Source organism: Mastigoproctus giganteus, chromosome 11 (genome assembly GCF_048544385.1).
Source record: "Mastigoproctus giganteus isolate SK-2022 chromosome 11, ASM4854438v1, whole genome shotgun sequence".
In the NCBI taxonomy this organism is placed as follows: Eukaryota; Metazoa; Arthropoda; class Arachnida; order Uropygi; family Thelyphonidae; genus Mastigoproctus; species Mastigoproctus giganteus.
Window position 1 is genome coordinate 17922117 of NC_143585.1, and position 25831 is coordinate 17947947.

General features: G+C 37.3%; 1 protein-coding gene across 2 annotated transcripts in view; it reads right to left on the reverse strand.

The window, feature by feature from the left end:
• The window catches only part of LOC150077752 (cell adhesion molecule Dscam1-like), a 226303-nt gene extending 200803 nt beyond the window's left edge, over positions 1-25500 (reverse strand). For both annotated transcript variants that reach the window (XM_090384708.1, XM_090384707.1), the window contains exons 1-2: positions 24998-25500; positions 15713-16033 (exon numbers count right to left, since the gene is read on the reverse strand). In XM_090384708.1, coding sequence (XP_090240834.1) covers positions 15713-16033; positions 24998-25043 — 367 coding nt within the window. In that variant the 5' untranslated portion in view covers positions 25044-25500. The remainder of the gene's footprint in view (positions 1-15712; positions 16034-24997) is intronic.
• Between the last annotated feature and the right edge of the window lie 331 nt (positions 25501-25831).

Below are 25831 nucleotides of genomic sequence, written 5' to 3' on the forward strand. Positions count from 1 at the left end.
AAATAGTTTCTCCTTTGAATTTCCAATATTCTGATGGCTGTCGTCTTTTTTGTTTAAGCTAACTTTAGTAGCTCTGCTGAGGAATACTGCTTGTGTTTCTTGGAGGTTTTGGTACATCGATTTGGAGCATTATTTCTGTACAAAGGTATCAGTTCTAGAGCTAGTTTGCGTGTTGTGAGGGCTGAGAAGGGATTAGAGGCACCCCCGCACCCTAACTCGCAGCCAAAATCTTAGTCCTCCGCGTGAAATCCAGATTCGATCAAACAAGCTTTTAAAGAATCTTCCAGTCTTCAAAGGGATTGAACCCAAATCTTAGAGAATGCGAAATCCCGTTATCCATCTCTCTTCCTTTTAAGAAAGGAAAAGGTAGAGGAAAAAGCAAACACAGAAAGGAAAAAGGATAAGATGAGTCGGAATAGTAATGTAGTGAAAGAGAAAGACAAAATTAATCTCATAAGCAAAAACAGCGAATTCAAAAAGTGCTGTTTTGTATCCATAATTTAATTTCAATCCAATTATAAAGTTATTCATCCGGGGTTGTTGTTTGCTTGATGTTTTTCCTTTTCTTTTTAAAGAGTAGCTCATTATATGTAATGTGAGATTAAATAATAAATCTTTTCAGTTATTTTACCTCTTGGTGGAGGACAAGAAGCTAACAATTATTATTTCTCTATACATTAAAAAGTTTTCCTTCTTAGTGATATTTATTCGAGCCAATAAGAGGAGGGTGGGGCAATTACGTCACTACAAATGCACAGGTAAATAATTACATAGGTTATTTCCTGATTAGATTTCTATCAGTGCATTCTAATGTATTATACAATACAAAACTATATAAATATTTACTATGTCAGTAAGAGCTTCCAGAGGCTCAATATGGGCCTTTCGGGCGTGGTCATGCGTTAGACAGTGAAGCACGTGCACGAGGTTGGTGAACGTTAAATGGAAGGAACAGGATTTATGAACAGAATCAGACCCTTGATCTTGACAATATAGAGCGCGTACGTGGGATGCATACCAGTGTTCGCTCATTGCAAGACAACTGCCTCCGTAACGTTCACAAACCTCGTGCACGTGCTTCACTGTTAAATACATGACCACGCCCGGCATCATCTGATGTTCCATTGTAACGTTTTTTTTGTATATTAATGTTAGCTGATGAAGGTACCCGATATAGTTTGTATATTTCTAAATAGTTTAGCATTTTGTAAATACTAAACAATGCTTCTCCTACGATGGAAAAGCGCTGATGGAATGAGCTAAAAGAGTGAAAATGACTAATGTCTTGGAAATTAGTCAAAGAATTATGAACGAAAGGACACGTGATATTAGTTGCTAATGCATTAAAAGTAAAGTAAAGTGCAGCCATTATCAACCCACTGCAGGATGGAAGCCTCCTCAACAATTCATGCTGAGGGAAATGGACCATAATCTACCACGCTGGTCCAGTGCGGGTTGGCAGATCGACCGTATTCAGCAGTCAGGGGCTTGAACCCCGGTCTACTCAAAGAGCGTGTGCTACTGCACTCCCGCTCCTGCCCACTCGGCTACGGAGGCCGTTGTGTTAATGCATTAGTTGCGCATTACTGATGCAATATGTAGACTGGCCTTCTATTAATATCTGGACACCATCCCTCCGTCGATAGTAGGTCATGTCCTACCTATCCGAGCACACATGTTAGAAAGAACTATAAATATGCTCGTAGGCTTTCGAGGAGACAGCAGTGTGCGATTGTGAATACAAACTTCCACGATCGACGGAATTAATAGCCTTCCAGCGCAGAATGATAATGGGGTGCCATATAAGCAATCGATCTGTACGTGACATTTAAACGGCACTGAACATACCTAAGGCGACGATTGGTAAGGTGATCTGCAAATCGAAGCGGACTGGTGGTGAAATCGTTAGAAAACTACCCGCAAAACCTGCGAAGCTGATGAAACGTGACAATAAAACCCTGTAAAGAAGCATTTGTTGGAGCGAGGTCGAAGTTGTTGGCTTCATTCATGCAGCAGTCCAGTATCCTCAATAATCATCATCTCGACTAATGATAGACGCTGTCTGGCTTGGTTTAAAGCTAACCGTTCTCGAACTGTAGAGCAATGGAAAGTTGTGCTTTCGAGTGACGAGTCGCGATAATTTGTCTATCAGTTTAACGGTTGTGCTTGCTTTTGATGGATGCTCGGAAAAAAACTACTTGCCGGACTGTATTGTTCCGACAATGAAATTTGGGAGATGCAAGGTAATTGTGTGGGGCTGTTTTTTCATGGTTTGTCCTGGGACCCTTGGTTGTTTGGAATGCTGAGGTCTATCGTGAGCAACAATATTTACCTACGTTGTGGAAGTACACCGAGGAAGGCCCCTTATCTATAGCAGTAGAATACTCCAAGTTATACTGCTCGCATTGTGACGGACTGATTTGAAGACGGGAGCGTCGAAAAGTTTGTCTGGCCAGCCCAGAGGCTTGACGTCAATCCTGGATCAATCTTATTAGAGAATCTGTGAATGAACTGGATCATTGTGGGTATGCGAGGAGAGATTGCACAAAACAGTGCTGAAATGGACATTTATAAAAAAAAAAAACTGGTGGAGGGAGTGTTCCGTGGAGAGTAGAGGCTTTTATAAAGGTTAAAGGATTCGGTACCCGTTATCAGTTTTCCTGTAAATAAAGGTTATTTGTAGATATGTAGGTATCCAGAGAGGTGCTGTTTCTTTGTGTGGGAACTGGACTAATGTTTAGAAAATGATGAATATTACTGGCTATTCGCATGCATATCCTCCGAAGTAGTCTCTCTGGCACTGTATACACTGGTTCCAATGTTTCTGCAACTTCTGAAGCAGTCCTGATATATATATATGTATATATATCAGGAATGCTTCAAAATAAATCATGGGAAGATAAATCTGATGAGTATGACGTATCGAGGACCACAATGATGGAGTGCTTCATGATGCAGGTCTCAATTCTTTAAAGCCTACTTTTCTGGTTTTCTTCCGAACAGAATCACTCAATTGCCATAGAGCTCTTTTGTAGTATTTCTTGTTTACTATTTGACCACGCGTAACAAATTCATGATGAACAATTCCCTCTGAGTCAAAAATCGACAAACATAACTTTCACACTTGATCGAGATTGTCTTTCTTTCTTTTTTGAGTCTTAGAGTAGACGAAGTCTTCCATTGAGAGGAACTCGACCTTTGTTTCCGGTTCATAGCCACTCACTCATGCTTTTCAGAAGTAAGGACGGAAGAAACAAAGCGTGGGTCAGCAGCAGTACCGTGACGAAGGTTCTGACATGCGAGAACTCGCCGTTCTCTGTGATCATCAGTGAGGTTGCGAGGCATAAACTTGGCCGAAACAGTTGCATTTCCAAATCTTGTGTTAAAATTGATTAACCTATCCTATAAGAAGTAGCAGTTAAACTAGCAACGTAACAAATAATTAAACGTTGGTCTCCTGATCAGCTCACGAACACGAGCAATTGAATCACTGGTTTCGAAATTGACTGGCAGCTGGAGATCTCATTTAAACATTCTGAATTACTGGAAAGTCTTCGACAAACACACACCATCTTCTCTTAAATCTGTTGTTAACATTTCTTGGGTTCCTGTTTCACCTTTTCTTTACTTTAAACAAATTTTGATGAAAATTCGCTGCTCACTCTCTTTCAGAAAATGGTTAAGGTCCATAACAAGGTCAACCTTTAGTGTGGTTGGTTGCTGGCGCAGTTGTTTTCTAATGAAGCAATTTCTTACAAAGTCACGAGTCAGCTTGGCATTATCCAATGTTTGTTTTTGTTTCACAGGACCAATAGTCACATATCACTCGAAATGACGCGGTAATTGTAGTAGTAATATTTATCCAGAGATTGAACTGTGCAGTAATTAAAGCTCATATGCTGTTCTATTTTCTCTAGGGATGAGTTAGAATTAGTGTCATTGCTGATTATAATATACATTCCTTTAATACTCTGAACTCAAAATAGCCAATAAATTTCCTGGTAGACTCATGTCTGCGCTTATGTTTAAAGCATCTGTATTAGAATATACCTGAGCGCAGACATCCTTGGAGAGTTCATTGATGAAAACAGTTAGACATTATTTATAAATCTAAGTAAATTAATATTCTCATTAACGTCAGGTCTTTAATAGTGATGGCGAATATAAGTGTGCCAAGAGCAGAGTCTTAGGGGACACCACTTTTACGATTGAAGCTAGACGAATTTGCTTGCCTTTAATATGGCACGATTTCTGCATTTTTAATTCATGAAGTGCACGTGTAGTGGTTCAATATGCAATATGCAGTTCATTATTTCAGATTTAAAATATATAAGAGATTACCTCATGGCTTCATAGGATGTCTTCTACACCATACTCTCCAAATAATTAAAAATAGTAAAAATATAGTTAACTTAAAATTAAATATGTTCCTCACTCTTCGCTCATGGATGAACACATTTAATTTTAAGTTGTTTTTTTAACTATTTTTAATCGATATCATTTGGAGAGTTTGGTGTAGAAGACATCCTATGAAGCTATGAAGTAATCTGTTATATATTTTGAATGTTGATAACATAAACCAGAGCTGTGATGCTCAATACGTTCTACGTTGGTTTCAATATTTGTTAAAGCATAAGAGAAGTTTACTTCAATGTGATATAGAACACTTCCGTATGATACTCTTCAGAAATTAAAACGAATATAACATACAGTAAAAAATAAAGCGAAAACAATTAAAAAATCAGGGTCAATTTAAATCATAAAATTTCGGGCATAAAGCAACTAGCACTTTCCAAATCGCGTAATATAGTTAAACTTGCCTTAAAATCTCGGTATTCTAATAAACAAAAATGCCTTTCCCAAGTTAGGAAACTTCGCGACAAATTAAGATATTATCTACATCCTAACGATTGGTCTGTATTAAAGACTTCCAGAGAATTGCAACGTGAAGCACAGGCCTCAGAAATAAATAAAAAAAAACATGGTTTATATTATCAAGAGCTCACCGGTTTTTGTAATGAAAATGTAATCATTCAGTATATCCAGAGATGTATTGTCCCAGTTATCTTGTTATGCATCATCTGCCCCGCCCTCCTACCTGAAACGCCAACTTGGATTAGAATACTGGTACCTGCGATGGTTGAACTGGGCCACGAAGAAGCCCTTCACAATCTCCAAAGCGGTACTGTTCTCAAATCAGAACATCCCACAGTGGAAACATCTCCACGTGGAAACAAGACCCTTAGTCAGCTGTTTACACACACTTTGGATTTCCCCGGCATTGACAACATCCTATACAGCAGAAAGAGAAGAAAAGACCAAAATTACAACTTTACTATCTAGAGAAACGTAGTTCAAAGCTTAACATGTATTTCATACATGTTCTCCTCCAATACCATCAATTTCTGCAACATCCTTGAAATAGACGTAAGGAAAATATGTTTTTAAAAGAAATACAAAAAACAAATCGTGGCTGAGACCTTCTTCGTGGTTCAATTCTGACTCAGTACGAACGATTCCATGGTTGATTAGCTCTTCAAACCAGGAACCCGACATTGTCTGCTGCAAGGGCCAATTCGGAATGCTGTTTTCTTTCTGGGATGCCAATGGCTACTTTTTATGATGGAGCTCAGACTTTCTCCTACTAATCGCATTGATCAAATTCTGTTCATTTTTGTCGAATTAATTTAATCTAATTTACTCACGTTGTTATATATTTATTGTTATTTTGTTTACTCCCACAAATATCCTATTTTATTATTGTTATAGACTAATCATTTATCTCTTGAGCCTTGTAATCATTGTAATTACTTATTGTCACTAATTTAAACCTCACTAGCACTTTTCAGTACAGGGGTGAGATTATGATCTCTAACTGAATAACGCAGAACGCTTCAGCTAGTTCGCGAACACCCCTTCGCCCATCGTGCAACGAATCTACATATCAACAAGTTACAAATCTTTCCTCGTGTACACTATCGCAGGACCAGATTTCACTTTTATCCAAAGTATTAGTATTAGTATTAGTATTAGTATTAGTATTAGTAACGGCTGCATGGTGCAAGAAAGCCTATGGCTTATGCTGCGCCAGCCAAAAAAAAAAAAAAAATCCGAACAAAACAAAAAAAAATAAAATAAAATAAATAACTAAATAATAATAATTGATAAAAAAAAAGGAAATTAAACCTATCATTCTATGCGCTTCCCTTACCCGAAAGTACTACCCAGATGACCTTTGAATTTCCCCAAACTGTCGGCCTCTACCACCCATGAAGGCAACTTATTCCAGTAATTTATAACTCGCTGGCTAAAATAAAACTTCCTGCAGTCCAATCTAAACATTTCCCCCCGTAACTTGAATTTATGTCCCCTAGTTCTAGCATCATTTATAATCTTGAAAATTTCGTCCTCATTCATTTTACTGATGCCTCTCAGAGCCTTAAACACCTCAATCAAATCTCCTCTAAGGTGTCTAGTTTCCAAACTCTGCAACCCACATATTCGAAGTCTTTCTTCATAAGGACGCCCTTTTGCCGATCTCACCAGGCGAGTTACCCTTCTTTGCACCCTTTCAAGAAGCTCGATGTCTTTCTTTAGGTGCGGTCTCCATACTTGAACACAGTATTCCAAGTGTGGTCTAACATAAGCCTTATATAATGGGATTATCACGTCCCTATCTCTACTTGCAAGAGTTCGATAGATCATCGATAGGACACCATGGGCCTTCCTTGCAACCTGTTTACAATGCTCAGAGAATTTCATGTCTGACCGTATCGTAACACCCAAGTCCCTTTCCTCCAGTACTGGGTTTAGTTGAACTCCACCAAGTGAATAAGATTAATACTGTTTCCCAGGTGTAATACCTTACACTTTGTTGGATTAAAACACAGTTGCCATTTTTCTGACCATTCCTGAAGTCTATCTAGGTCTCTCTGAAGAAGCTCAGCTTGACAGTGATCATTAACTACTCTATCAATTTTAACATCATCTGCAAATTTAGATATCACGCCCTCTATCCCTTCATCAATGTCGTTTATGAAAATTAAAAACAACAGTGGTCCTAATACTGATCCTTGGGGAACCCCACTTCTTACATCAACCCAATCTGAGGAATAGCCATTTATCACAACCCTCTGCCTCCTGCCCTGAAGCCATCCTTCTATCCATCTAAGGATTTTCCCAGTGATTAAATTATAATTTACCACCTCTCAAGTTACCTAAAAACAGTGCGTAATTTGTATCGAATTTGGACTTCGTAACGTCCTACAAAACGATTTATTTATTCAACAAGTTAACCAAGTGGTAAATAACATAAAAAGAAACGCGACCTCCTAAACTGAATACACATGACAGTTTAGCATTACGTGAACTTCCGGAAAATAAAGACATTATTATTCAGAGAGCAGATAAAGGAGAAACAGTTGTAATACTCGAAAAACCTGATTATATAAATAAGTTAGAATCAATTGTATCAGATACCTCCACTTACCTTGAAGTGGATCGATCAGTACAATAAGACGTTAAACCTGTATTGAAAAAATGACTACATTACTATGGCTCAGTTAAACGAATTGAAGGCCAGAACATACAACCTTAATAACCTCAAGGACTGTAGACTCAGCGATAATGATAATTTATTCTCACTGGATGTTAATTCCTTATATACGAAGGCAAATGTTGAATACACATTAGATATTCTTTGGGATGTCTTAAATAATAACCCTACACCGATTAATTATACGAAGCTTCATATTAAAGAAATTTTTCACTTAATTAAATTCTTAGTTGAAGCCAACTATGTCACCTTTCGTGAAAAGGTGTGCAAACGATTTTTTTATTTGCCGATGGGCTTAAGTCTAAGCGGCTTAATATCGAAGATCTGTCTCTCAACGATTGAGCGTATACATTTGATGCCTTTTCTACCCTATCACATACTATGGGAAGTATTTAGACGATGTTATAGTTATTACTGATAGTAGCACTATCCAAGACATTTTACATTCGTTTAATAATATTCATCCTAGACTCAAATTAGGATAAAATCTAAGGATAGGATACAACCAACAACAGTAACATCAAAAAATACTTTATTTCTGTCCCATATGTTGAACAGTAGCACAAATAACTTAACAGATTCTTTAAAGATATCGAATTTAAAATTGTGGCCAGAGCAGTACGGAAATTACACGCTATACTGAACAAAGGCTCAGTCCTTTCCTCGTTCACAACAAAAATAAATGACCTGGTATACAATATTTCTTGCAGTGATTGTGACTCATCTTATCAAGGATCCACGCGGATTCCCCTGAAATTTCGTGTTAATCAACGTGCGGCCTCATTTCGCGCTTCTCATTCAGCAGTGTCAGAAATAGTCTTTCATGCCTTTAACGAAAAACACATTTTTATTTAACGAGGCCAAAATACTTAAGTGTCCAACGTAATTATACAAAACAATTAAATGCAGAAACTGTCGAAATTAAATGACATGAGAATTCTGTTAATGTTCGCCGTCCATTTTTAATCTCCAATTCGTAGTCTTTTAAATTCTTTTAATTAATTTTTAATTGCGTTCAATCGTTTTAAATTGTGCTCAATTGATTTTTAAATTGTTTTCAATTTATTTTTTACTGTATGTTATATTCGTTTTAATTTCTGCAGTACGGAAGTGTTCTACGTATCATATTGAGGTAAACTTCTCTTATTCTTTTACAAATATTTAAATATTGATAAAACATGGGATTCATTGAGCCTTGCAGCTCTTTGTTATATATTAATTATTTCAGATACAAAATATATATAGAGTAGTTACTTCTTTGTTTCAAGTGGATTGTAGAAAATGGTACTTGAAAGCACTCCTGTTGTTTTGTGTCTATAAAGAAAACGAATAAGCGAAATACTTGGAAAAGGATTATGCTGCACGTAAAGGTAGCATTCCTGCACTACACCGGTGTTGTCCAAGAAAGCTATTTTCAAGTCGTTGTACTCTTTATTCAATAAGTTCCCAAGGAAGTAAAGCAACACACCTTCCATTGAAAAGTTTTCAGTAAAATAGAAAAGTTTTTTTCTTGTCAACAAACGATAATTATTACAGAAAAAAAAGAAAAGGCAAAAACGAAACATGCACTTAGACAATAAAAATAGCACCCTCATTAAGAAACGAAGAAAAATACTAACAGCCCGAAAGTTGTTATTAGAAAAAAAGAAAAGAAAAAAAACATTCTTTCAGATGACCGGAGCCTGATGTCGAGGAGAATTGTCACTAATGATGCTGACTTAGTGAAAGGATCACTTGCTCTCGAATGTTTACGAACAATCTTACAGCAAAAATTTTGCCCACTATCGATTGGAAAATCCTGGTAAATGATTGCTTTCTGTCCACGCATTGTAAGACACTTTCTGTCCTGGTTTCTGTTCTTTTCTTTCAACAAAACCTTAAATTAAAACTTGCTTTCAAAATCTGAAATAAATGAATAACTCACAAATGTCACACTCAATATTTTTATAATTATTAAGTGGAATAATTAAAAAGACAAAAGTTTTTGTCTCTGCGCATGACAATACAGTTGAAAATGAATAGAACGTTTCAAGTGCAAAGCATGAAAACATCAAAACGTAGTCAGCAAGCTCTGACTACTCGTGAAAATTTTTTATTGTTCTTGACGCCAAAAAAAAAAAAAATAAATAAAAATTGAATTCGTGTTTTGATGGCCAATTCATAGCACCAAATATGCTTTTAAAGCGATGAAGATATCTTCCTCATTGAAAATCTAAACCAAAAACACAAATTTTACCTTTTTTGGAAGCCCTATAACGGTGTTGCTTTCTTTTTTACATTTCTTGAAAGGAGCTCTTTGAGACCGATATCAGCTATAAAGTAGGAAAAAAACAGCGTGTAGTTTATGGCACAGTAGATTCTAAAATTTCTTCTTGAGGTAATAAACTTAAAGGTAGAGTCGAATTCCGGTTGGCTGACAACACCTTAGAGAGGTGAAATGGTAGTTGAGATAAGGATGATTTATTGCTGTCTAGACAGCAATATGCTCTTTGAGACTCTTGCAGGGGTCTATAGAGGTGTGAAGACTTAAACATTATTGTAGTACTGCTGTTCAAAAATAGAAAGATTGCAGAGTTCAACTCTGTCATGGCTTCCAGCTAACGGGCTGGAAACAATATCATATTGTTCGTCTATATTTTTATCTTTCTTCGCTTTGTCCTATAAATTCGATTTTCTATCTATTGTAATATCTGCTTTGGTGCTATTTTCATTACGGTATATTTTTGAAGTATCAGTCCCATAACTCTGAATTTTTTACGTTTAGTTCCTTGTGTATAAGCACTCTTCGATATTTTATTTTCCATCTGATCTTTCTCTCTTTCTCTCTGCCTGTTTTTGTCGGTAGGCTTAAAAGGATGACTGTTTCCAAAGATACCTGATTAGGCTAATGTAAAATGGTGATTCAGTTATTTATTTAAGATATAAATCCGAGAGAATATGATAAAATATGACAGAGAAGTAATAATGAAATTCTGATCTCATCAGGGATCAACACAAATTCTATGATTAAAAACACGAAGGCGTTTCAGTGAACTGTTTCTAGTCTTGTTTTCTGCGAGAATAGGGATATTCGAGTGTAGATATATATATTTCTTTCTACCTGTCTATCTGAATAGATAAAACTATATGTTTTTTGTTCCAATTTCTTATTTTTTTCCTCCAATCACTAGAGTTGTTTATTTTGACCAAAAAAAAATCCCTTATTAGAGGTAGCAACCTATTCGTCCAATATTTACAATCAGTATCTATGGCTGGGAGAGGACGAATCCCAGCACGGTATGCACTAATTCCAAATTCTCCCAAGAGAAGGGCCTGGATTCTTTTCTTGTCGATTTAATGAACGTTTCTAGGAGTCTTAATCACGTTACTCTTGTTCTATCAGCAACGCTAGGGGTCGCGTGTCCTCTTAAACAGGAAAATATACGTAACCCACGTTTCTTCTAACATTCAGCGCTTCTCCGTGGCACACTAATTGTAGAATCCACGTACAACGCTCACAGGACGCTAAATAAAAGACAACGAGCAGCACAAACACTCATTGGAATTCGGCAGAGCAAATGGGTCGAACTTGATGTTTACTTGGAGTAGTCATTAGGTGTAATTAAACCTTTTATTTCTTTACCGCAAAAAAAGGAAAGATATTAGATCATATCCTCAGCTTTCGATAGGCGTTATAAAACCAATATTTCAATGAATAAAAGTTACGTTAAGTAGTTTGCTGTAAAAAGTATTTTAAAGAGTAACTAAACCTAATGTCGGAAATGAAATAGGCTTAGTTAGGCCTAAAACTGCGTGATACGTAAAGTAGACCTGGGATGTGAAATTTTAGGTGGGGGGGGCATAATAGGCATGATAAGTAAGGAAGAGTAGCTTAGTTGGTTTAGGAAGCCAGAATTATTAAACATTAATTACAAATTTATGCTCAGAAACAAGTTCTTTTAAGGATAAACTTTCAGAATCAATTTTTGGGGAGGCCTTTTTCTATTTTCTCTCTCATCACCATAAAATATGCAACCATGACGTCTTCTGACAGCCAAGCGATGAAAAAGGGACTTCTTATCTGCATCATCCCAAAACTGCTGCTGGAAGTGTCCCATTTATTTCAACGAAGACAAACCGCATCAGGTGCTGCTTCGTACAAACTTGCCAATGTCATCGAGTTCTATTCGCTTCCCCGGAACGCAGTAGCGATTGGTTAGCATACCGAACGTCCAGTGCAAAGCATCTCACTTCCGTCGAGCTGAGAAATGTTTCGTAACGATGTATCGTTAGTGAAGTTATCCTTGTAGCTCACGTGTTAGGACTTCACGCCTATGGAGACAATGGTTCAAGGAACATGGAAGAGAAATGGGCAGCCATTACTTCGAATAGACAGGCTTCCGGAGTGCACCGAATTAGACTTCCGCGCCATTATCTCTGCCTGTCTCTGTTTATCTATTTATACTTGCTCTCTCTCTATTTCAAGTTATATCTGTGTTACGTTCTGCCTTTCTGTCACGTTCTCTCTATCATATTCTATTCATTTTTGTTCACCACCTTAAAACAACAAATCTCTCTGCTATTTCTCCCTTACATTCGTTCTTTAGGTAGAGATCAGGAAATCGGCTGTATAGGTTTTAAAACTCTAAATTTAATATGTCGGTCATTAAGGTCAATTGTTATCGAATTAAATTATAATATATACATAACACGCATACCCATAAGTTGAATTGAAAATAATAATAATAATATACTGTCTTTTATATTAGTATTTATTAATTATTATAATTTCGCATAATTGGCTGACATATGGGAAATGGTATATCTTCAGGATGCCACTCTTTTAGTAATATATAACGAGATAGCCCATGTATAATGTTTCTATAGTTGTCTGTATGGAATTTTGAAGTCCCGTTTTTATACGCTTTTATAATTTAATTTTTTTTTGTCTTTGTAACGTATTCTCTTTCGGAATAATTCAGAAAAAAAAAATTGCAGAATTTTCAAGCAGGCAGTAGTCAGAATATGTATTTCGCTGGTTTTTATCTATTTTAAAATTATGCATACTCGCTTCGCAATAATAGTCAAGTACAGGGGAGGAAAAATTATGGAAACACCTGATATGAAAGTAGTAATGGCTGAATAGCGCATCATCCTGACTGGCTTGCGCCAACCGTTAACCATGGACGGGGATTAACAATAGTTTGGGAAGCAATATCTTTGTTTTCTTTAGGTCTTATCATCACCCTGAATGGGCGAATTACTACCACTGATTGCCTTGATATTCTTAGTGACCAGGTTCTTCCCATAGTGCAAACATTGTTCACACTAACGATATCATGTTTCAAGGTGATAATGCTCCAATATACACACAGTCAAATGTGTCCAATCTTGGTTTGAGGAGCATGAAACGGAGGCTAAGCATCTCTCATGGCCTGCACAATCACCAGACTTAACGTTATCGAGCCACTGTGGACTTATTTGGAGAGGAGAGTAAGAAGCAAATTTCCTCCACCTTCACCATTCAAGAAGCTTGAAACGTTCTTCCATGAAGAAAATAGTCCAATATTCCTCTTAATACTTCAATATTTATTTGAATGCATTCCATGTGGAATACAAGCTGTTTTAAGATCAAAAGGTGGCCCACCACAATATCAGTTTATACCTGTAGCTCTTATCACTGGTTTTTCCATTATTTTGTCCACCCTCTTAAATATTTAAGTTTATCAAGTGTGATAGTGGTGAAAAGCTGGAAAAGTAGCGCATTTCCGCTTCCGTTGTTGGGATTATCTATCTATATATATATTTCTCGAAACTCCAAAACTGTTGTGATGATCCAGGTGTTGTTTCAGTCTTTATTTATCCCTTTTAGAATCTTTTGAAACTTATTGCCGATTACATCAGCATAACTATTTATAGCGCTGGTTATCATGGATGCCAAAGGGCGTTTTATGGAATTTCTCATTTTGTCTCTTTTACTTTATCATTCAATTTGTTTCTTTATCTTTTTCACTTTGTCTTCGTAGTGAAGTTCAGTACAGTGATTATAATCGACATCCTTCCCACATTGGGTGGAAAATGCCGGGGTTCAAATACCATCAATGACGTGGAGAACTTTTGTGAGCTTTTTTTCATTCCTTGGCGGAGTTATTCGATTTCAGGCGAGGAGAGTAAACTTTTTCTCCCTGAAACTGAGATTTATCGTCTAGCAAAACAGAAAGAAATTCTATATTTATTTCTATCTCCTTCCATTTCTTTCTATTTCTAGTTACTGTAATAATAATGGGAAAAGTATGAATTGACCACAACTGTGACCGATTCTTCTATAAATATGTAATTCTCCACAAAGAGATGTCTCATCACCATAAGGCAAAAAGAATATAAATTTAAATTTTTCTATTTTTTTGTTTAGCTGAAACTAGATGAGGTATTACATTTTAAACGCAAACAATCATGCGATCTTCTTCAAGAAAATATCTTTCCCAACAGCCATAATTTTCAGTCTTCGTTATTCTTTAAGTGTTTACTGTTCACATTTGGAACTCATCTGTGGGAGCGTGCGTTTTTTTGTGTTTGTTAAAATCAAAATTACTTTTTTTTTCTCCCTGAAAGTCTCGTGGTGTTATTTCGGTGGTTTTTCCACCAAAAGAGCTAAACACTTTCCAATAATCCGTACAGAATCAGTTCTTTTGTGCTGGAAGCAATCAAATACCAAACAAACTTCTTTCGACTTTCTCGTGCTGGAAAACTTAATGAAATTCGGCTCGTAAAGATTGTGGATCGATAACAAAACTGATCAAAAGGCAGCTTCCAACATGACTTTCCATGTGATCAGGGCTGGCTCGTGTTCTAGAGGGTGGGTACATGTACGACAGCCTCTGACGACAAGAGAACAAAGAACTTCCACTGTGTTAGACCAGTAGCGAAAGGATCAAGTGGACACAATGCGTTTTAATATGTCCATATGGTGGCTGTAATGAACGGACCTTCGCTAATGATGCTTACAGAAAGGAGGGAACCCTTTAACAGTTTGCTTTTCATGCGATGTCTTACAAGACTTTCATAACATCGGATTATAAGTTTAGTTTTCGACAATACTTTTGGATGACCCAGATATAGCACAAGGAATGCTGCAGATGCTTCGAAAAAACATTCTAAAGGAGATTAACTTAAATCATAGAAGACTAGTGTGTTAGATAAACTTTTGTATACAATATATGCATATAGAAAGAGTTCCAGAAATAGAGGCGTATAAAGAAAGATAAACAGAAAAGGACAAAGAAGTGAGAGAAGGGGGAAGGGAGGGGATTAATCATTATTTTTTTTCAGTAGTGAATACAAGTTCTCATATATTTTTTTCTTAAAAAAATTGGACCTAATAGGGCGTTGGTTTTTTGGATGCCATAAGAGAATATTAGTAAAGAATTTAGCCGAGTGGGCAACTAAAGTGCAGTGCTAGTTTGAGTTAACCAGTTCGAGCCCTCACTGCTGCTAAATACAGTTATTGGTTATATTCTTGTCAAAATGGTTCGAAATGGAATGAAAACTTTTATGACCATATATGATCTTGCCAGTGCATAAACAGAATATTTACCTAAGCGAAAAATCGATAACATTTATATTGAATTTGCAGATAATAAACATCATAAACCATTTTCATATTAAACCAATACTGTTAAACTGTTATCCAGTTAATACTGAGAGTTATTTTTATTCTATCTGTAGAAGATAAACGAAGAATTTCGAAAGCTTGGTTTGTCTTCTAGCGATTTTTACTGATATGTAAAATAGAAGCTAGAATTGAACTCTAATCTGCACCCACAGTAAATGCTTATCCCTTGACCAAAACCATCATATTTATAAAACCGAGCAGCTATGAAGACCTGCAGATAATAGCCGAGTCTGATTCATAGATAATAAATTTGGATTTGATTAATCTCAGAGAATTATCTGTATATTTGTGATTAGCTAATAACGCATTTATTCCTTGTCTCAATATTCGATAGATGTATAAAATCTTCGGATCCAAGAAATTGAATTAGATTTCTAAATACTGTCCTCGTAAAACGAACAAGAGTGCATAAATTTTTATCAAACCATAGATGCAAGTAATTGCAAATATTTACACTGAAGAAAGACGTTAGTTCTAAAACAACATAGAGGATAAATTTCACCTACCTCCTCTGACATGGACATCCCTACTCATTATCGTCCCCACAACATTAGAAGCCACACACTTGTAGAGTGCACTGTGAACGTCTTGTCGATATTTTTCTGCTTTAAATGGGGGGAAGACCAACGATCCATCAGGACGAACGTGCCTGATACCAGAGACATCCACTACACCTTTGTTATCCCCGGTCACCCAAGAGATACTGGCTCCAGGATTGCTGTGTGCAGTGCATGGGATAATAGTTCCAGTAGTGTTGGCAAATTCCACATAGTTCGGAGGTTCGTGAATAAATACTGGCCCCTGCCGATCAATTCCGACTACATATCCTGTAATTACAAAAGAAAGATGATTTAGAAAAGGGAAAAATACCATTATTAAAGATCAAATAATTTAAGAAACACTAATCAGTTTTATAGAGATGCAAGAAGTTAAGTCTATTAAATGAATGATGGAGAGACGGTCAGAATCCTATCTGGTGTGAAGCTGTTGATAGCGAATACAGAACGCTTCTGCTCTGAATATATTTTGTTACTAAGCAACAGTCATCCCGCATCAAGAGTAAAGTCTGCGAACATTAATGCGCTCATAATCAGATTTCAAAATCATTCTCCGGATGAAGCAAATGAATAGGGCGGTAGCGATGTTGCTAGTGAATAAGTTGTTATTGTAGGGTTTTAGGCATATTAGTAACTAAGGGAATATTGCGCCGTATACAAATGTCTGTAAATTGCATGTGTTCTGTGGCCGATTTCTGTTTGCTGGATGAAAAACCCGAGTTTCCAGGAGAAAAAACCATGCTACCTTCGCCTGAGACCGACTGACTCAGCCATCCATAAGAAGTGCAATACTTTGCATTTGGTAGAATTTAGTTTTAACAGCCATTTTTCATATTTGCACTCGGTCCAAAACCTTTTTAGGCAGCACAGTCTGATCTGTATCTTGAAGTCGGCAACAGACTTTCACAGCTTCTTCTGTATTCTCTCATAAATATAATTTAGGAAGATAACAAACAAGAGATGTCCGAACACTGATCTCTGAGGGATCCCTCTTGATGCTTTATTCCACTTTTAATAATACCCATTTAAAAGCATTCTCTTCAACCGATCCCTGATCCAAATCCACTTGGCACTTTAGCCCATTCTGAAGGATTCCCATTTATGAGCACTATTTGTCTTCTGTCCCTCAATGTATCTCTAACTCAACGATGAATCCTCTCTGTTATGCCGCAGAAGGATATACCGCAGAAGAATTCCGCACTGCCTTGACGAGATTCGAACCTAGGTCTTTTCCACATGATGTGGAGAGGACGGTGATTATACCAATTGCTACTCACGAGGGCTTAACTAGGTGTACACCATCCATCTTGGGCGTTTTACACTCCCTCAGCCTCTCAGTAACGTTTCAGCTAAGTGGTTCTCTTATGTCATCTGTAAAACTCTTCAGCTCGGCCTCACTGTTGCCCCTGGGCAATAATGCGTTTTTCAAAATACTTGTTCAACTCGTCCACCATCTTGGCTGGATTGCCGATTATACCCCCACTTTGTTCTCGTAGAGACATATTCAATTTATGCTCTGCTTTTTTTTGCATTCATACCTTCCTGCCTAAAAGTTTGGAATCACTGCCTATGACAATAATTTTCGTTAACTTAATAAAATTAGTTATAACAATGCAAGGTTTAATATGAAAAACAACACACTGCAAAGTATTTCAAGATTTTCAAGATTTTATTTCAAAATATTAAAAACTGTACTGATATTTCGTCTCGTCAAAATATCCTCCACGAGATTTTGTCACTGCCTTCCACAGACGTGGCATTCTAGTGATTAATTTTATAATAGTGTCTTGACTAATATTATTCCAACTGATCTGCAAGGATTCCCATAAATTTTGTGATGATGGGGAGATTTCACGGACTTGATGGTCCAAATAATCCCATAAAAGCTAAATTAGGTTTAAGTCAGGCTATTAGGGTGGCCAAGCCATGATTTTCACTATTCTCTCCCGTTGTTTAATTGCTAGAAAGTACATACACAGCTTAGGGCTGTGCTTCGGGTCATTGCCTTGTGGTAATATAAAATTTCTTCCAGAAAGCCGAAGTCCAGAGGATATTGCATTATGTTCAAAAATCTTTTTATAGCCTTCTTTTCTTAAAATTCCACCAATTCTGACGAAGTCGCCCACTCCAGAAAACAGAAGTAAGTAATTGTTGTTGTTATAGAGTTTTAGGAGCATCAGCGACTAAGATCATATAGCTCCGTGTATATTGTCTATAAATTGCGTGTCTCTCGCCCAAGACCGACTAACTCTTCCACGTTGCGAAAAAGGCCCATAAAATTTCCTCATGTTATCGACGGGATTTCAACTCAGGGCTTTTCCACCCGGTGTAGGGAAGTAAGCCCAGATCATGATGACCACCGCGCTTGAATGTAGGCACTAAACATTGTGACACCATTTTTTCCCAGTTGATCGTCTCACATGAACTATACGTTTGGATCCAAAAATTTCAAATTTGGATTCATCCGTCCACAGTACGTTTTTCTACTGTTCAATTGTCCAATGTTGATGGCTCTTAGTACAAACCAATCTTTTCTTTCAATTTTTTCCGGTTTTAATAAGGGTTTACGGATCTCTACTCGATTAGGAAGTCCTTGTTTAAGAAGTTTTATAGACGCTGAAGTTTCTCAGTTCTTAAATTCTGCTTGAGTTTCAGGTTCAGTAAGTTGTCTATTGAGTTTATAAATCGGTGTTATGGTTTTATTTTGTGCTTCCATTGTTATGCGCAATCGTCGTGATCATGGTTTGACCTTTAAACAGCTAGTCTCCTTGAATTGTCGAATAGTAGTTTGTACTAATTTAAATGAAAGACCTAGTTTTATTGCCATTGCTTCTCATGGAATAGACTTCTTTGTACACAGTTCTTTTTTCAACACTCAATTCCTTATTTCTTCAAATGTTTATCAAGAAACACGCAAAACTTACACCAAACACTCTTTCTGAATGACAGTTCGATTTTATAAGTTACAGCTCTTGCTATCCAGTTTATATTATTGAAAAACACTCCAGGATCATCTACTACCTTTTATAATATAGAAACAATTCACCCACTTTCTAGAATATTCTAGAATCATCTATAATGCTCTGGAATAAATCAGGTATCTTCTTCACCTTTCTGGAATATTCTTGAATACTCTAGAAATTTCTTACATATTTCTTAAATATTATTTATTTTCTATTATTATTATTTTTTAATTTTATACAAAATAGAAGATATTTTAATAAAAATTGGTAAGCAAGTTGGTCCTATTTTAATAAAACCTTTGAAAATTGAGAAAAATAAAACGTTATTCCAAAATTTATTCCAGAGTGATTCCAGAGTGTATATGAATAAAACTCCTTTATCCCATTCTTAGCTCTTACGCCAGCGATTTTTCATACTCATCTTTTGCAAGTCAGTGGTTTCATGATATATCTCCTTACAGATATCGTATGAAAGCAGTGTCACGCGATAGCCAGTAACTGCCCACGCTTTTTTTTTCTTTTTTGCTCAATTAAGTCTTTGAACTTTTTTGTGATCCACTTTGGCATCTTTCTTACGCCCTACTTCTCAACCGTAAAGAAGGGGTATGTGCCTTCCAGTATAAATCCCTTCAAAAACTTCCTGCAGTGCATTAGTATGAAATAGCATACAGAATAACCCTAGTTAAAGCTCAAGTCCTTAGTCCACCGATAGAACTTAGCGTACCGGTGGACTGAAGACTCCTTCTAATTAAAGCCATGACCTTTTACGTTGACCAACAAAATTTTCTTCGATATCATCCAGTTCATGACATTATGATCGTTCCCCGCTGTCTGTTCCTGGACTATTATATTTTTGACGGTGCTTTGACCTATGATGAGAACTAGATCATTGACATTTGACCTCCTTGTTCTTTCTCTGGTTCAAATAAATAACAGTCTTCTACTTGATTCAAAAAAACTACTCCTGCTATGTATACTGCATATCACGATTTCCAATCTATAAAAGGGGACATTAAATTCGCTGATAATGAATCGTTCGCTCCTGCTTGCCTCCTCAAGTTACCAAAAGAGATTTTATCTTACTCTTAGGAAGAACTCACGGACTCAACGTCCTGGAATTGATCAGGCTCCGGAAACCTTCTTGCTTTCAAGCAGCTTTTGATAAGTAACATACGTCCCATTTGTACTCCCCCCCCTTTGCTCTTCCTTATCTCCACTGTAATCACCGTAATGAAATTTGTTATCCCTATCTTGGAACGGCAACATGTTTCAGTTATTCCTACCATATTAGTATTCGTTTATCTTATTAGAAGCTCAAGTTCACTAAGTTTATTTGCAACATTCCAGTGCTTGGAGTGTTGCAAATTACGAAGAGTATTGACACGTTAAGATCCAAATTTTTTATTCTTTAGTACCCTGATACATTCCTTATAGTTATTTACCTAAGTCTTTCTTTGTGGCATGTAACTGCTGGAGACTGTTGTGTTTAATTCATCGAGTCTTTCCATAAATATGGAATTACGAAGCGCACCACAAATATTCTCAGTAGCGTTGAAATGTAACTTTTATTGACATTTTAATATCTGAATTATACGAGGTGTGGAAATAAAGGTCCCGGATTGGCGCGATAAAAAGGACACAAAGTAAAGAGGCTCCAAAATGGTTTCGTATTCATTCAAAGTAATCGCCACCTGATTGAGTGCATTTATTATACCGTTCTAAAAGTTTCTGAAAAGAATCAGCGAAGGCGTTCAAAGAGATGATGTTAGATTCGAGGGTTACATTTTTCTTTATGCCCTCAACATCCTGAAATCTCTTTCCTTTGTGGGCAGTTTTCATCTTGGGAAAGAGGGAAAAGTCCGCTATTGCTGTATCGGAAGAGTAGACTGGATGGTTGATCTTTATTAGAGCATGTTTCGTCAGAAACGTCTTCACAAGTCAGTATTGGAAGGGGGCATTGTCGTGCAACAAGAACCAGCTTCTTGTCTCTCGAAATTGCGACCTCACCCGAGAAATATATTTCATTAGTCTTTGAAACACCTGTACAAAGAATGCAGCATTGATTCTCTTCTCTTCAGGACATCTGTAAACGAAACCTTTTGGGCTTTGGTGATGATTTTGAGGTCCACTGTATGCTCTAACGCTTCGTCTCTGGGTCATAATCAAACACCCAACACTCATCTTCAGTGGCAAAAAAGTCGGAGAAATTAGGATTGGCTTAACAAGTCTGGACGAAGTCTTCGTATAATGACACTCTTCACTGCTTCTGCTCATCCGTACGGCTGTGTGACTCATATTTTACATAAACCTTCCTTTTCCCTAAATCTTCGTCTCCTTATTCATGTAAAACTCATCAGCCATCATGCCAAGGATCAAACGACGATTTCTTCTCACAATCCCCCGAACTTTGCAACTTAGACCTCATTTCGAGAGGTTGACGCACGCCCACTTCTCGTGTCATTGCGAAAGTACGTCTTTGAATCGCTTGTACGGTCTTTGAATCGCTTGTATCATTCAAACACACTGGTACGACTTAACCTTTTATCACCATACACAGTTTTTAACATTTCATATGCTTCATTGTAGACGTTCTCAGTTTAAAGCATTAGTTGAAAGAATTCGTTCGTTGCACCATCGAAGAATTGCGACACAGAACATTAACGCTACTGACAAAACTGGTTGTTACTTACAACCTGTCAGCTTACTGGACAATCTCTGTACTACAATCTTTTGAAGGAAGTTTGAACTACAACGTGCCACTTCCGTTTATTTTCAAACTTATTGAATTTAACTGCAGCAGCACGTATCCGGGAACTTTATTGCCACAACCCGAATATTTGACTTTTTCAGAAAGATTTGTCCGTCTATCTATCCCGAATTGCGTTAAAACCTGACCAATAGAAATAAGGAAATTATTTTTTCATAAAATTTGGAAATGTGTTTGGGTATTACTCTATAAGAAAAAAAATTAAAAAACAAAACAAAAACATTTTCATGTTAAGAGTTCCCCTAGCAGAAACTAATAAGCCCGCAGTACTTTACGTGTTCTAAAATTGGCTTGGTTATTTTTCTGGGCGAAAAACCCGAGTTTTTTGGAGGAAAAAACTTGTTAGCTTCTTTCGAACCCAACTAACTCTAGTGTCGAGTGAAAAAACAGTCGAGAAAAATTTATTAATTCATTTGCGGGATTCTGACTATGGTAGAATATGTATTTTTAGACTATATAATATGTTTGTAAATTAATCTGTGTTCTGTGGCCAGTTTGCTGGACAAAAAACCATGGCACACTCTCCTGAGACCGACTAACTGGGCCACGTTGTGAAAAAGGCCCATAAAAATTCCTCCCGTCATCGACCTCAGGTCTTTTCCACGGGGTGTGGGGAGGACGGCGATTCTACCAACTGTGCTACGCACGAGGACGATAGAGGTCTACAAGACATAGTAAAATGAATGAAGATAAAATTTTCACTGTTATAAACGATCCCAGAACCAAAGGCAATGAACTCGATTTACACGTAAGGGGATTTAGATCGGCTTGTAAGAAGTTTTCTTTTGCCCAATGATTAATTACGGAATAAGTTAGTAGTTGAGAATGACACCTTTGGCAAATTCAAAGGTCACTGAAACAGCCAACAGTCATTTCGATTGGTTGATAACCGATTCAGTTATAGTTTCACTGAGCACGCATAATAGCCAACAGTGACGCAAATGTCCACCAGCTAGTTTTCTTATAAAAGTTTTGAAGTTCCTGAGTAAGTGAATATAAAAATTAACCCAACTACTATTTCTGTCCGTGCTCCTCTGTCTTCCTTCACAACACCAGCAACTTATGTCGAGTTCACTGAAACCACATTCGGTTGTGATTCAAGCACATTCTTGCACGTTTCGAGGAACTCGTGTTGCTTTCCAGGTAGGAAGGAAGAAACACCTTAGCAATGTGGATCAGCGCATTCTTCAGCAGGGAGCGAACATTGTCAGCTGCTAATACCCCCGGAGTAATCCTTAATATTTCTTGTTATCCGTCGCCAGGAGAGATGTCTTTATATGGGGATATGTAGCGAGTATCGCTATCCGAAATGCTTTTTATGGCATCCGTTGCTGCCATAGCAACGCAGTTTTCTCATTCAAGTGGTCGTGTTCTGTAGATCTTCATGGATGTTGCGGGATAGTCGTCTGATGGCATAGTAATCTCCTTCCATTATTAAACCGAGCATCCGGAACACACCAAGATATATCTCACACTAATAGAATATCTAGCACTTCCACGTTGATTAAAGATATTCCTCAGATAGCTAATGAATGGCGTCCCTCTGTGGCTAGGGTTATAGTTGTCAGCGTTTCGATAGAAGTTGATTAATACCTTAAGAACAAAAACACCATTTATCAAAATCCGAATAAAGGCCGTTTTCAGGCTGAACTTTGTGTGCTGCTGTGTTTGAGTTTAATAGACTGTCCTCGGTAGAGATATTCCTATTGCTTTGTCAGTTGTCAAAAAGAGAATGTAAGCACCCTACTTTAGAAAATTTTAATAAAAATTGAGTGAAAGAAGGACCATACACGGTTAGCCATTAAATATGATTTAGATATGACTAAAAACGCTGTTACACCACACGATAGAATTTTAAACGTTTGTTGAATGATTTTTTATATGTTTGTTGAATGATTCCAGTGGATGATTTTTTACGAAATTTTTCATTTCGGTCTTTTAGAAATATTCGTAGAGCCACCCCAAATTTCATTAGTGTCTTACCAGTAGAAATTCGACAAAATTTGAATTAAAATTTCGTGTAATATACACACTGCAAATGAAAATACCAGAGCATGAAAATTTCAGTGTTTCTCTTGTTGGTTCCTGGAGAGGTTTTCGTGTTTCCTATTTCATATCCACCCACGAAGTTTTTCCTCCTTACAGAGACATTGTTATAAATTTGGAACATCAGATTCGATCTCTTTCAAAGATTCAGGACTTATTTAGTATATTCTTTCGGAACTTTCTATTAAATTTCATCTCGATAGATTATTTGACATCCCCTATGCACCCGCCCCCTTAAAAAGAACGGATCCCACCTCACGGCCCGATAAGCACCTCTTCAGTAATATAGAGGTTTTTAATCCCTGAAGTACATTATTTGATAATCGATTTTCTTTCTTTGTAATTCTCTCTGGCTCTCGTTTCTTTCCCTGTCTATCTATCTTTTTCTTCTTCGTTTCTTTATCTATCTAATAAGCTCATCATATTAGCCAAGAAGCTGCAAACTCCGCATCATTCAACTACTGCGATACCCACGTCCTTTTCAACACGTTAAATCTGCCATCCAACTTTAAACGGGACCTTCTCTACAGGGCTAAATATTCAAAATCGGATGCGCACATCCACTGGAGGTTGCAGCACAACATTTTTCCACCGACCACGTCCCACAAGTTCAGTATACCAACCTCAAATTTCTATCTGTTTTTGTCACACCAGTAACCGTCGAAAACACGCGTAACTGGACTATCCTGTCAAGAGAATGATAATCAAATTTGGAAACCGCCAAGCTCTCTTGTAACTTCTCAGGAGGACTGTTAGTATATTCTGCAAGGAGAACAAACAACGCATATAACATGCAACTTTCTCTTCATTACTGCCAAGGCCATCATCTACAATTTATACACAAGAAGCGGCAACATTGTGTCTTGTATTGAAGGCTCAAAACAAGGCTTCATGTGGAGGCTATGCAGGGAACCACACAGAAGAATCCTACTGGAAATCCACCATCCAAAGAAACTCTAGCTCACTTCACTACTCAGGCCAGACAGCTCTTTTTTCATCAGTGAAAAAAACACCATAACTTTTAATGTGTAAACCCTGAGACCTTTTTGAATATCCTTGTGAATAGAAAGAAAGTGTTAAACGTAATGCACCCAGTGAGAGATTGGTTTACTGTCCTAATGCGTTTGGTGATCTTTATTTTGCTGTCCTTTATTATATTATAATTGTATAAAGAATGTATGTTTAATAAAAAAAAAAGCTCTTTGTCTCCCTACCTGTCTTTCTATCTTTCATCCTCTTTGTCGGGTTTCATTCTCTTTGTGGACTAAAATCTGTGAAGATTTTAGTCCGCCTTTTTGTTTTTTAAGATTTTCAAACTTTAAAATGTTTATAATTGTTTTCAACTACTTTAAAAAATAAATCGCAGATGGACTCAGTTATAATAAGAATAAGGAACTATCAACCATCCTTCTTCTTCAACTCAATAAAAAAATAAATAAATAACTGCATATTACTCACCGCAGTGTGCCAAGAGGAGAAACAGCAAATGTGTTCTCTGCATCATTTCAAGTTCCTGTTGAATTATTGATTGTGGAAAGGTTCCAAATGCACGTCACTTCATTTACCAGCACCATCTAAAGTTAGAAAGGGGTTTTTACAAGGCCAACTTCATCAACAAGTGCTAAGAAACACGGAGGCATCCATCGTAGCGAAGGAATTAGTGGGAGAAGAAATCGTTTCTATTAAAGATAATTCCCGAGGGGGTGGATCAAAATAGCGATCACGAGTAACATTTGAAACCCCTTAAGTGGAGCAGCAGAAAAACAACGTCCTCATGGCAGAAAGCTACTTTAGTCAGTGATCATCACTCCTCCCGCACGGCGAGACAAATTATAGAGCGGGAAGTCCCAGGCGCATCGACTTACCGCCGAAATGATCACCCGACTATTGAGCAGCGGCGAAGAGAGTCGTACCGCAACTGCTAAACGCGGATCAACGGAGGGACCTCTCCGACAAGCTTACCATGCTTGAGCCAACAGCCACTGTCTCAACTTGCCACTGGTGGCAGTTCGGTAGTTCACGCCCTTGTAGTCACGTGACATGTCAGCGCGAGCGATCCTTGCCTCTCTCTCTCTCTCTTTCTCTCTTGGTCTGTCTGGCTTCTCCGCCAACAATTACTGAGCAAAGCTCTGAGATTTGGTCATGATTAATGGGAGCACATTCCGGCGATATGACCAAATAGTGGGTCATTTGTATTTGGGGTTTAGGAGGTCTCTCCGTGTACGCTACTCTCGGGCCCTCTTGGGATAGAGTCCCCCCTCATAAGCTCGGCTTTAAGCGATGTAACAAATC